Source organism: Polyergus mexicanus, unplaced genomic scaffold, assembly GCF_030449975.1.
Source record: "Polyergus mexicanus isolate NDT 795.1 unplaced genomic scaffold, iyPolMexi1.0 SCAF_2, whole genome shotgun sequence".
Taxonomy (NCBI): domain Eukaryota; kingdom Metazoa; phylum Arthropoda; class Insecta; order Hymenoptera; family Formicidae; genus Polyergus; species Polyergus mexicanus.
Window position 1 is genome coordinate 12,486,429 of NW_027223322.1, and position 13,267 is coordinate 12,499,695.

Here is a 13,267-nt window from a genome sequence, read left to right on the forward strand (position 1 = left end):
TTTTTCACATAACTCAAAGACTAAAACTATTAAATTTGTACAAGCATCGGTTTATTGCACTTGCAAAAATACAGTTTGAGACGTATACATTATATCGATTGCATACAATTAATTCAATACACGTTCTTCAAATTAGACGACCATGTCAGTTTTGTCAAACGTTCATCTCTCTCGCATTGTTACTCTTTGGTAATTAATTGGTTATATTTTATGAAAACCAGAAAGCGAACGATATTTTTAACAAATTACTCTTATTAGAATTGTTACAAATAATTAGTATGACAATATATAATCGTTATTAAATCTGTTTTCTCACCTTATAATCATAACTAACCGGGGGAGATATTTTCTGCGCTTTTTCTCATCTTAAAAAATTAAGATATTTGACGAAATGAACATAAAAAAATGAAGAATTGACGAGACTTTCTCAAATTTGTTGTCTTTTTTCTGTAGCAAAAATTTAATCAGAAATGGATCATCCCTTTCTCTTTATTTATCGGGACACACTTTCTGTCTATTTTCCGAGATATTCTTTCTATATTAAATTATATTTTCAACATACATATGTAATAAATAATACAATATATGCTTTTTTACTAAAAAATAAATAAGATCCACTTGATATGATAGTTAGATCGACTGTGCGTTTTAATGGTGCATACCTTTAATTTAATTGTAATTAATCTTCTTTTTTCTCATAACAATCGAGAAGTCTATCTTTATTAGGATTAATGGTTCAAACGTATCTCGCACTTCGTACTTCACATTTATTTTTGCTCGTTAGTTGACTCGTTAATTGAGCGAAGCTGAAACTGGCAACTCATCTAATCACTATCTCCTAATCTTATGCTACGATCGACCTCGTTACATATACGACATGCGGTACAAGAGCCCTGTAAAGGTGAAAGGTGAATTAAACAAGTTGATAGAAATTTATTTTTTACAGAATTAAACGCGCCTGAGATTCGAAAGTAAAAAATTATTTTCCTATTTTTATTTAGAAATACATGTAAAATAATTATATCGAATGCAAAATGTAAGAAAATTTATTTTGTTACATTAATTCCGAATAAGTTGTGTCGTATTTCATCGATTTCATCTGATTATCTCTCACAGAAATTAAAATTAAATAAAAATTAAATACAATAATATTGAAGTTTTCACACATTTATGCTTTTACAAATCAATTTCTATCAATCCCTTTTTAACTCTCCTATTTTCAACAGAAAATATACTTCTTGTTTCTCTCTTCATTCGTATAAAATCTTTATCAAAAAGTCGCACTTATGAATTTGTAGAAAAAAAGGACTGTTTCCGCGATCGCTCAGCGACTCTCGATATGTGTATATATTGTATATTTTTGTTTGTGACAAAAAAAACTCTTATCAAATATATATTGTATATTACTAGACTACACAAATACAGCGAGTAAATCGACGCATCATAGAAAGCAAACTAAAGCAGAGATAAAAAAATTCTTCGGCGGTAAAAATGCTATCTTACAAAATTCATGAAAGATATTTAAAACTCTAAGATTTTTCGAAAGCCACCTGAATAATATACCATTCTACATACCATCATGATAAGAAAATTAATCCATATTGTCTCACTATCAAAGAATTATTTCAGAAAACATTTTCAATCTCGTAAAAAAGATTGTTTCAAAATTGCAAATCAATATACTCTTCTTACAGAAAATATTTTTGGACTATTCTCACCCTTAAAAAGATGCTTTCGAAATAAACAATTGTAATATATTATTCTCTCGAAAGAATATTTTTACGTTGATATCTTTGTTTCACTTCTTAATATCAAGATCGATACAATGGTGATAATACTCGAAGAATAATAATGCGTTTCATAACGCAAGCCTTCTGACGCCGCATTCGCAGCAAAACTTGGCAGTTTCCGGAAATCGCTGACCGCACTCGTGGCAGAATTTGGACAGCTTGCATTTGATCGTCGTCTGAGTCGGCGATGTCTCATTTCTAGGCACGTCCTCATCGAGACGACCGATCACGTCGTTGGTGCTGCGTCCATGGTGTGAATATTTGCGATTTAAACTAAAGGGCAAACATTGAACTGGATTTTAAGCACGCGCGAATACGAAGAACGCAGATGATAGATGAGCGTGATTACATTAGCGATGATTAAAAATTACAATTGCTAAATTTTCAAAGTGCAAGCATCAAATTTTTGAAATCTATAAGAAAAAATTTTCTTTGTTTCATCAAGTAAGAGAAAGTTTATTATATCAAGTATAAGATAAATTTAAGATAAAAAATATGATAAGAAATTACAATTAATAGTTTTCTTTTTATATAAATTTGTAATAAATTTTATTCTTTTTTACAATCTTTAATTTTTCTAAATTATTAACTGTTAAATCGATGAAGTTCTAAATCTATCATATGAAAAACAATTTTAAAATGCAACGCTGCTAAAGACCAACCTGCTGTACGCGGAGTCGTTGCTGAGCTTGCTGTGATCTCGCGGCTTGTAGCTATCAGGTGAAGACAGTTCCCCATCACTGATCAGGCTGCCATTCCGCTGCCTATCACCGCCGGAGCTGGATAGGTCGAAGGAGTCATTATTGAGGAAGGATCTCAGATTAAATTCATCCTCCTTGAAGCACGTCATCAGCTCGTCGAACATTGAGTTCGATCGCTTGACGTCTAACTCCGAGGAGGAAATAATTGAGTTGAGGCTTAGGTTGCTGCCGGACAGGGACGAATAATTGTTATTGCTCTGATTGAGACTCTGATCTGACGACCTTGACAACGACTGATCCTCGGTTATCGTGGAATCCTGGACCTTCCTGATATCGTTCGAGATCTTTCTGACGAACCCTGAATTGGTTCTGGGCGCGGACGAGACTCGAATCGAGTTGGACCGATCAATCAACGATTTCGTGACCATTGGCGTCACCTTGTCAAAAATCTTGCGTGATCTGTCGGCGCTGCCGACGACGCCGCGGCGCTCGTCGACGCCCAATGCTTTTGATTTATCGATTATGACTCGTCTGCTCAATTCCTTGACGGGCTTTAGGCTCGCAACATCCGTTATATCCTTATTCCTGAGAACGGGCTTCGAAAGGAAGATCTCGCGCGAGATCGAATTGGTCTCGGTGGAATCGCTCGAAAAGTCGGATGCAACATCGTCAAACTCAATAGGAGGCTCTATCAGAGACGATCTCTTGTGAGAAATAGGATATTTTACAAAGGCGGAGGAATGAGAGAGAGGATATAGATTGTCGTGAGTTTGTTGGAGTTTGGGGCTCCCCGTCATGGACTGATCGCTCATATCCGACAGCAGGTCTTTCATCTGCTGTTCTGCCAACAGAAACGGATCGTAATCCTTGCTCGTACCGCTGAAATTAAAGTTTGATTAGTGTAATTTCTTTCTTCTTACAAGGAATATTTTTGCATAAAACAGCGAGGTGCGTTTTCGTCTTCTACTAAGCTTACACACGTGCGCCAATCAATTTCCCAAGCAAACGTAATGAGTAAACGTTCGTGTATAACTGCGACACGTGATACAACGTGATCTAATTTGCTCTTGCTAAATATAAATTATATATAAAATTATATATAAATTTAGAATCAATTTCTTTTAATATCTTCGTGAGATGTCAAAAGCCAATAGAAAATAAAAAGAAACTCGTAAAAAAATAAATAATAAAATATTTTTCGTCTTTTAAAACTTGATATAAATTTCATTTTAGCAAAATTTTAATTCAAGTGTTATTAAAATATCAATTATTTAATATTTGAAAAGTGATGAAAAATTATATATTCTGCTTTGAGAAATATATTTTCCTTAAGAAGAAATCGATTCTAAATTTTCTGCAAGAAAGGCTATGTATTATATTTAGTTTTCATCAATCCTAGTGACTCCTAATATAATGAATTAATTAGACTAAAGCTAAATCAATAACAAATATACATTTTGATAAAATAAAAGATAATATTAGAAATCTGCCATGAGTCATTGGTTCCACGTTCTGGAACTTACGTTCTAGCTTTAAGCACAAGATTAAAGTCCGGCCTTCTGCGCACGTAATTGCACCAGGCGGGACGTGTCGCCAGTTCAATTTTCCTACAATATTGTTAAGACATTACTACATAACTATCGTCCTACCAAAATGTCAAAGTGCGATAACAAGAAAGAAAAATTGTAAATACGATAATTTTTTTCGCAGTGCAATCAATAATGCCGTACAAATCTTCTATCAATTAAATAGCACTTTATACAAACTTATATTCACTGCAAAATTCTACTGTTTAAACATTAATATCACAATATGATTTCTAACCAATTGCACAAAATCAGCATTGCAATTTTTTATACTAATTAAATACTCACTAAATTAAAATATATATGAATTAAATGCTAATATATTCTACAGTGCATATAATGCATTCCAAGATATTAAGATATGCAAAAAAAATAATTTTTTTTTGTTTTACTTAGTACTATTTTCTATCTTAATACTATTTTTTATTCTCTATTTCTACCTTCGCTCGATCAACGATGGACTTGGAACTGGAGGAAGGATACGGACTCTGGAATTTCTCTTAACGAGCTTGTATCTCGGGGGAATGGAATCCAGATTAATCAATCTATTTCGTGAAATTTTCGAAGCTTTCTCCCAGTACGATCTTTCAGAATCTTCTCTCGTTTCCGCCAAATCGTTCTTTATATCGGGTAGACCTCTAAACACTCTGTTCCGTTTCGGCCGAATTATCTCTATGCTTTCTTGCTCGTAAGCATAATTCGCTTTGGGCCGCCTAATGTTCTCAAGATCTATAAATTCGATCGAGGATATCAAGGAATCGGTGCTGCCGCGAAGACGATTCATGCTTTCTCTGATTTTGTGTTTTATTTTGACGGAATTTACTGGATGCTCTTCCGCGGCTCTTCTAGTCGAGTCGGGAACACCTTTTGAAAAATTTACGCTCGCTTTTAGGAAAGTTTCGTCGTCCCGATACTGCGTCTCGACATTGTCCTTCAACGTGACTGATGACACTAAATCATCAGCGCCTCGCATGTTATGTTCTCTGACAAACACGATATTATCGCCGCCATAATTAAATTCTTCGTTGTCTACGTTTCTCTTGCGTAAACCTTCGCTTGTCGTAATTTCCATTTGAATAATCGAGCGGCTTGATTTATTATTCGATTGTCTGTCTATATCTACATTAAAATCTGTTTTCCTATTTTTCAAGCAATCCTCAATATTCTCAAAATTATCGGAATCGAAGAATTGTTCTTGGCGTTGTTTGTTAACTTTAACTTGTAGAGATATATTACTTATGCATGCATTTGATTCATTAGCAAGTATTTCCGAATTTTGTGAAAGCGATATTTCAGAGTTTAATTCTTTTAAATTTCTCTCAGAGTTCTTATTATAGAAAAAAATTAAATCATTCTCGCATATTTCGTCATTTATTTCAGTTTCTTCAATATTCTTTATAGAATTTTTTTCTAGACTAATAGCTGGATATATTACATTACTTTGGCACGATAGCATTTCATCTTCAGGATCAGCTTGGTTACTACTATTTAAAGACATCATATTATTTATATCAGATTGATTGCATATGAAAGCTGAAGCGTTTTCCTGTAACTTCAGTAAATTGCAACATGTATCGCTTTCGTATTGTAACATTTTATTTTTAAGATTTAAATCATCTTCAGTATGATTATTAATAAAGATGTCTGAAAATGTTAGACTATTTTTATTGTTGATATGAAGCGTTGGATCGTCATATTCCAAGAAAGAAGTTTCAAAGAAGTTTTGAAGAAGATTCAAAATAAAATCGTTATTACTGTCAATGGAACTCACCTTCGATTTATTAAAAGATTCCTTCGCATCCTGCGAAAATTGAATATGTGTATCAAAATCCGATGAATTTTGCTCGTCTTCTTCCATTACAGTATATTTAATATTTTCAATAAGTCCATTATCTATCACTATCTGTTTATCTTTTTTATCTTCTTTATTCACACTTAATTTATCGAGTTCTGCAATGTCTATAACATCCATTTTCTGAAAATCTTTTTTATCTTTGATATTTACTTCTAGTTTCTTAACATCGCAATCTGCAATTTTATTCTCTTCATCGATCGGCCTTCGATTATCTTTATTTCCAATATCGATATTTAATTTTTTTATTTTGTATTCTATCATTTCAACCTCTTTATCGTTCACTTTCCAATTATCTTTTCTATCTTCGCTATCTGTTTTCAATTTTTTCACTTTATGCTCCATTACTTTGGCCCTAGTATCTTCTTTATTTTCAATACTCATTTTTAACTCTTGTTTCGCAGTTCTAATTTCTTCGTCACTCGCTATAGTTTTCCTGTCCAATTTTGTTTTATTAATTTCGTTTTCGTTTTCTATATCCTTGAAGTAAAACTCTACACGAGGGCTGTGCTTAATCGGCTTCCATTTACTGTGAAGAATCTCCAGTGGTTCATTATATATATCCTCCGAGTCTTTTATCAAATAAGTCTGATTCAGATTCTGAATTCCGTTTAACCATACGAGCTTGTCATTCCTCAGTTTATCAACCTCGCTGTCTTTTAATTCATCGTTGGCTTGTGTAAAATCGTTCTTCGTGATTAAAAATTCTTTTTTGGTTCTATCTTTTCTTTCAATCGTATTGATTTCGTCTTCTCGATCATATCGTCGATCGAGATCGAGCAGCGAAAATTCTTGTGAGGAATTAGAACTGACAATAGAATCGTTACACTGAAGATTGTTCTTTTTGTGACTGATCTGCTTCCACGTTACTAATTGATCGTCCTTTTGCATATTCGTGTGTATCTTATAAGGCTGCACAATCATGCCTAGAGTCTTATCGTTCACAGCGATATCATTGATCGTCGGATGGCCTTGACTCCTTGCAGAAACAATATTCTTCTGTATTTTGACAGAACAGATTTCTCGATTTCTCATTTCGTCGTTTGGAACGCGTTGGGAGATTTTTTCGTTTCGATCAGATTGTTTCCTAAACGAGATGGTAGGCGACGTGATCTCGTTGAAGGAAATTGAATCTGAATTGATTCCGGATTTTGTAGAAGGTACAGGAATTTGGAGAGGACGACGGGAGGATATAGCGAAATGAGAAGATTGGCAGGACGTCGATGTCAATATGTCATGATCTTCCGCTGGCCTGAGGAGAAGGAAGGACTAGGATCAAGGACGTGCGCCTGATAATCATCAGGAGAAGGTCGTCGAGGAATTAAATAATTAAAATCTTTTTCTTTAAGATAAAATATTGCATGGAGAATATTTTAAAAATATATACTTATGCTTTATCGAGTATTAAATTAGAATATTTTTAGAAAATTGTTTCAATTATTTTTATATTGTATCATAATTTATCATAGAATGCTTTTAAGCCTCATCCTTTTCCCTTCTCCTCATGGGCGGCACTAAATATAGGTTTATTGTAGATATTCTACTCTTATCTTTATCTTATCTTATACACTATTATAAATTTTGACTTTTTTCTTTTGAAAAATAAGAATAATAAGATTGAGAGATCAAAATCTTACTTGTTCGTACGATCGATGAGGCGCGACTTTATAGGTCCAGACGAGATAGGAGATTCCTTGAGCTGTCCAGGACGTTTCCTGTACGAAGAATAAATATAATAAATTATAATAGAGTTAAATCAATTATGTAAATTTAAAACAGGAAATAAAATATATAAAACTTTATATTATATTTTTATACTTATTACTATTTAATAATTATTATGATTTGGTCTCTTTTTATAAAGAAGAAACTCAAAAAGAAACTTCAGTAAGAAAAGTTTGGGAAACATACTTACACGACAGCTGGTTTTTGCTTCATTGGACTCTGTCGATTGCCATTAGTTACCGAGACACTTTCTTTCGGTTTGACGAGAGCCGGCGACGACACAGACGTCTTGGCACCTTGATTCATCGACGAGCCTGGGCTGTATTTTTCTCGATTAATAGCTCGCCGATTCTTGATTACTGGTACTTTATATTTCATGCGCGCCTCTAATCGCTCCTTCGCCAAATTCGTCGCCGGACTCACTGGCATCTGTGTGATCCTGTCTTTGCACCAGGCAACATGACGGTCGTAAGCTTTGATACCGAATTGTCGATTGCACGTGGGGCACGTGCCTTTTTCGTTGGCGCGAGTCGGCGCGCCCGAGGACATCAGTGAATTGCACTGTTTATTGCTCGAGTCCATCTGAAAGAAAAAATCGTATGGAAATAATGTAAGAATTTATCATACAAAGCGCAAAATAAGAAATAATATAACAAATTGTTTGAAATAATTTATTATTTTTAGTAATTTAAAAAAGTAATGATCTCTGTGAACATCCGAGATTATATTTAATTTGTAATTTAATTACGAAGAAGAAAATTCTTTAAAAGAATTACAATGGAAACAATCAACAACTCACGACTTCGCCACGCGCTTCCCGGATGGTTCGCAAGAAATCGTCGTGAGTCTTCTTCCAAGAGGAATTGGTTGTCTTTTCGTCCTGATAGTGTCGCCGGGGCTCCTGTCTAGGCATAAATTCGGCCAGCTCGGTTCCCTGGATCCTCTGCTTAGCCGAGTCGAAGGGTTTACGTTTCTTGGTGGCAGAGCGTTCGCATATTCTCGCGTGTTTCTCCAACGACTGCGGCGTGAATGTCCGCGCGCAGATCGCGCAAGGCAGCAGAATCGGCGGCGGCGCATCTGCATCCATTTACACCGTCCAGAGATTAAAGAATCTCCGTGATTTAAAGTTGTAGTAAATTTTCTATTTTTTTTTTTTTTTTTTTTTTTTTAAGACGAATCAAGGGCTCGGAAACTTCGACCCTGGTCAGCGGTTGCGTCTTATTTATCCCCACCGTTATTCTCTCCACACGTTTGTTCTGTCATTAAAATATCACGTGAACGAGGCGCGTTTTCTTTTTTCATGAAATATTATATATTTTTTATTCTTCATAAATGTCAAAGGACACCAAAAGTTATGGTGTGATTAGTTTATATATACGTAAATGCGATTCTGCGAAATTTGTCCCCGACGTCACATGGAAAAATTCGATGTGACTCACCCCTTGTTAATCGCTATTCATTCTGACAAAGGCCACAAATCCGCGAATAATCGATATTTTCGCCGACAACACGTCGAGAGATCGCCAAATACGACAACAAGATATACGTCATGATATGCAACGCGCGCAGGCGTTAGACACGTGCGAGATGGTATAAGTGCGAAACACGTGCTTGTCATCGCAATTACACAAACTATTAAAAAACTACACACGGCCAAAGCCTAACTTAAAATCGGCATATTTCATAAATTTAAAAAAAAGAATTAATTCTTTTGAAAAATACATAAATATCTAAAAATATTTTCTTGAAAAAAATTCTTTAATATTACATATTTTATAATTTTAATTAATATTTTAATCAATGTTTTAATATATGATTTGTCTCTTTCTTAAAATATTTTATTTTTTCTTTAAGTATTTTTGATGTTTTTGTATTTTGTATTTTGTATTTTGATGATTTAAATATTTATGATGCTATAATACTCTCACTTTTATTCTCGCTTGTAAAAACGCGAAACTTCGTGGCATTACAATACGCTGCTGTGATTGAAAGTGTCGGGAATCTAAATTGCAAATCGCACTTTCTTTGATCGCCGCGGGAATTACGCAACGATAGCTACAATGTTTTCTTCTTACGAGATCGTCTCGAGAACGCCCTAATTACTATGAGCTATGCGTTATGAGATAACGGGCAATCAATAAACCATTGAATTTTAAAAGTGTATAAGTTCTACATTTCCTTATGTAAGTTCCGACCACGTGAATCGATAGATTCTTGCAATATTTCTCATTTTGCATCACTAGCTTGGGGAAGGCAAAGAGGTCGCATTCCTTCAATGGAACGCCGCAATGATACAAACAGAAGATTACAAGAAGTAATTAAACTTTCCGCGCGATAATCACTTTTTCACATCTCGTTGCACAAAGTGTTTCCCACGCGAGTTTCATCCAATCGAGCCTTGTCGAAAGACATTTCGCGATGACAGTTCGACTCATCTCAATTCTAGAGAAGGATTGAGCGATCGATACCAAGGTGCGCGAATCGCGCGGACACCTGCGGCGTCGATGCCGACGAGGACGTCGAAGAGAGTCGCCCCCGCGAGAGACTCGGCTCTCTCGCCTACGGACGAGCAAGTTTCCTTTTTTAGGCGTCCCGCGAGGTGCTTCGGCAATCGCGGAGAACGCGAGTCTCGCCTTCCTATTCGAACAGAGTGAATCCGTTCCTTCCGTTCTCCGATTCTTTCTTCGAGCGAGAGGATATGTCTTTTTATCGTCTGCATTCTCGGAGCGGTTGAACTTCTATTTTCCTTCCCTATTGCATCCAAAGTTTGGATTATTTAACGCTGACTATCTTAAATCCATGATATCTCATTATCGTCTCCAATGTCAACACCAGACGCGATACCCACGTTTAGCGCGGCGGAAATGTGGGTCAGCGTGTTCGCCTTCGTCCGCGGTGCACATTTTATATCGCAACGCACTCATTATCAAACACTACCTTTTTTAAACTTCACAATCCACACGTTCTATTTATATTACCTTTTTATCTCATTTTTATATTTTATTATTAATTTTCGTATTTCTTCATATTTAACTTCGCATTTTCTCTGATGCTAGGGCGACGACGAAGAATCTCCGGTAATTTTTCATGCGACAACGTGAAAACAAACATTGTGACGCTATCAAATGATCTCATTCTGTCGAAGCCACTTAAAGACGCCCACAAACGACTGTTTCGCTCTTCTAAATGAGTCGCGCGCGTATTAGAAAGAACAGGCAAAGTTTTTTCCACGTAAGCTATTACCGTTTTTCCCGAGTCATCTAAAGTCGATGGGACTCTTAATGCATTTGCTAAGTCGATGTAAATTGATCAGTATGCACAGCGGAGGCGCGTTATTATAATTTTTATGGCTACTTTTAGACGTGAGAAGAAGGAAAATAAATGTTTCAGTAGCGTTATCTAACGTGAAACAAAAAATAAATCTTTCAAAGTCGATTAATTATTTTATTTAAAAAAACTATAATAATAATCGCGTACTAAGCTGTTGAAGCTATTTTATTAATTTAGAATACTGTATAATAGTGGGTACGCAATTTATTTTTAAAGGAAGATATAAAATTGTATATAAGAAAAAGTTGCAAGTTATTATATGAATGTTATAAATTATAATTGCAAATTATATTATATTTTTATTATATTGTAGAGTCCAGAATTTTCAGGAGAATAATATATTTTTATATAAAAATGCCTTTTCTCTCTCTCTTTGTAATTGTACGATGATGTGATCATCTAATCAAATTTATTTATTTTATTTTGGTTTGGAAAGTAAATTCAATGGTATGTGTATGTACTGTCCAAACGTAAACAAACATGTGTAGATATGGCGATCTGAATATATAATAATACTGAACATAGCACAAAGCAAACTTTGTAATTTCAGAAATTCTAAACTATATTAAATTTCACAAGAAAATTTCGTCTGTGTTAAATATACTTGACACTCATTAAAACTTACACTTTAACATTCTTTCAAACCATATGTGCCATTAGCCCTGCTAATTCTTCATTTTTTCTCACGAAATACACTTTGTGAGACTATGAGACCAGAATAAGCACAAAATATTTTTATTCTTTTTAATTCGCCGATTTTTACAAGATTCGAACACAAATTATATAATTTAATAATCCGGTGATTAGAAAATAACGATACTGTGAAACGATGTTCGACGACGAATTTACGAATTGGGCTCACCTTCCTCAGAATATAGTTCGACCCATGTTTTGCAGATAGATATTGGCGTCTTATTCGGAGTTTCGTCGTGAAACAGAATCTCGTCGTGGAACGGGGCCTCATCATAGGACGGGGGCTCGTCGTGGAACGGATCTCCGTCCGCGAGACTCTTCGGGACGCAACAAAGCATCTGATTGCGAGCACATCAAGACACCGACTGAGAGGCTGCGCGAGTCAAGCCGGCTCTAGTAAGAGCGACGCTCTTACAACCGTTGTAATCGCGACGGAGGTTTATTTTCAGTCCCATCGCCGTCTCACAAAGTGTGAATTTCGTTTCCTTTCTTTAATACACAACCGCAGTGCAATAGAATAAATATCGCAAAGTAGTATATTGTAAAAGAATAATATTATTCAATCTCTTCCATTTTTAATAAAAAAATTATATACTATATCAAAACACATTTTTAGCCTAAATTTTATTATTCCTATATAAAGATGCAAATTTAAGAGTGAGTGCCATGCTTGTGAAATATGAATTAAAATTTAAAAAATCGCTATTTTTCAGTTGACAACGCGAATATTTAATATAGACACTTTATAATTGATAGATAAGTTAAATTAAATTTTAATAACAATTTTTATATACAAAAATTCTCGACATACAATTTTCTTTGTACTATTCCATTTTTCTGCAACTCTTGTTACGATTACTATCAGTAATCGTAACGACTACACACTTTACTCTATATACGATAAAATATAATATAAATTTTTTCAGCAATTAAATTAAAAGAAAAAGCAAATTTTTATCATGTTTATGTTTTAATTTTTCTTCTAAATAATTATTAAATCAATTTGAACGAAAAGAAGCAATTGCAAATATGTAACAAGTTATTAAAACCATATGCGTATAGTGATTATCTACCACATGTATATATACTTCTCGCCTCCGTTCTCCACGTGCACTTTCAAAATCCGTCCTAAAGTCGCTTTCTATTACGAAATAGAGGTCGATAGCTTCTGCGCTGAGATAGTTTCCTGTAATATTTCTTGTAACTGTGCGCCGGTGACCGCGGTCACGTTGTTTATCCTATAATTAGAATAGACGGGATCCGTGGAAAGAGTGCGCCGGAAACGGACGACGACGATGATGACGGGAAAAGTCGCGGAGTAAGCGGGACCGAGGATCTCTCGTCGTATTGTCGTTCACTGTTGTAAATATACACGCGACGATGCACACTCGGATTTACTTACCCTCAGCTTCAGCCATGTTAGTCGTTAAGGGAAACACTGGTCGTTATGGGAACGCACACCGTGCGTTATCGAGCTCTTCTCCAAAGTTTGAAGTAGGGATCATATACTTTTTTCAATCTTTTTGCAATATTCTCCATTTAAATCTGAAATATAAAGGAATTGTTATACTCTCTTTTATGTAAAATTAA

The 13,267-nt window shown here is 34.9% G+C and overlaps 1 protein-coding gene across 4 annotated transcripts; it reads right to left on the reverse strand.

Annotated features, from left to right (window-relative positions):
• Positions 1-50: 50 nt before the first annotated feature.
• On the reverse strand, positions 51-13,120 carry LOC138940589 (serine-rich adhesin for platelets). Of its 4 annotated transcripts, none has more exons than XM_070309637.1 (7): positions 13,080-13,120; positions 8,454-8,731; positions 7,845-8,236; positions 7,567-7,644; positions 4,015-4,098; positions 2,453-3,370; positions 51-2,063 (listed from the first exon to the last, which is right to left on the reverse strand). In XM_070309637.1, exons 1-7 carry the CDS (start codon positions 13,093-13,095, stop codon positions 1,859-1,861), a joined length of 1,971 nt encoding a protein of 656 aa, XP_070165738.1. In that variant the 5' UTR covers positions 13,096-13,120; the 3' UTR covers positions 51-1,858. The 4 variants fall into 4 exon arrangements, with proteins under 4 accessions (XP_070165738.1, XP_070165720.1, XP_070165710.1 ...); XM_070309619.1 differs by lacking the exon at positions 13,080-13,120 and adding an exon at positions 11,847-12,182 and having other exon boundaries at positions 51-2,030; XM_070309609.1 differs by lacking the exon at positions 13,080-13,120 and adding an exon at positions 11,847-12,180.
• Between the last annotated feature and the right edge of the window lie 147 nt (positions 13,121-13,267).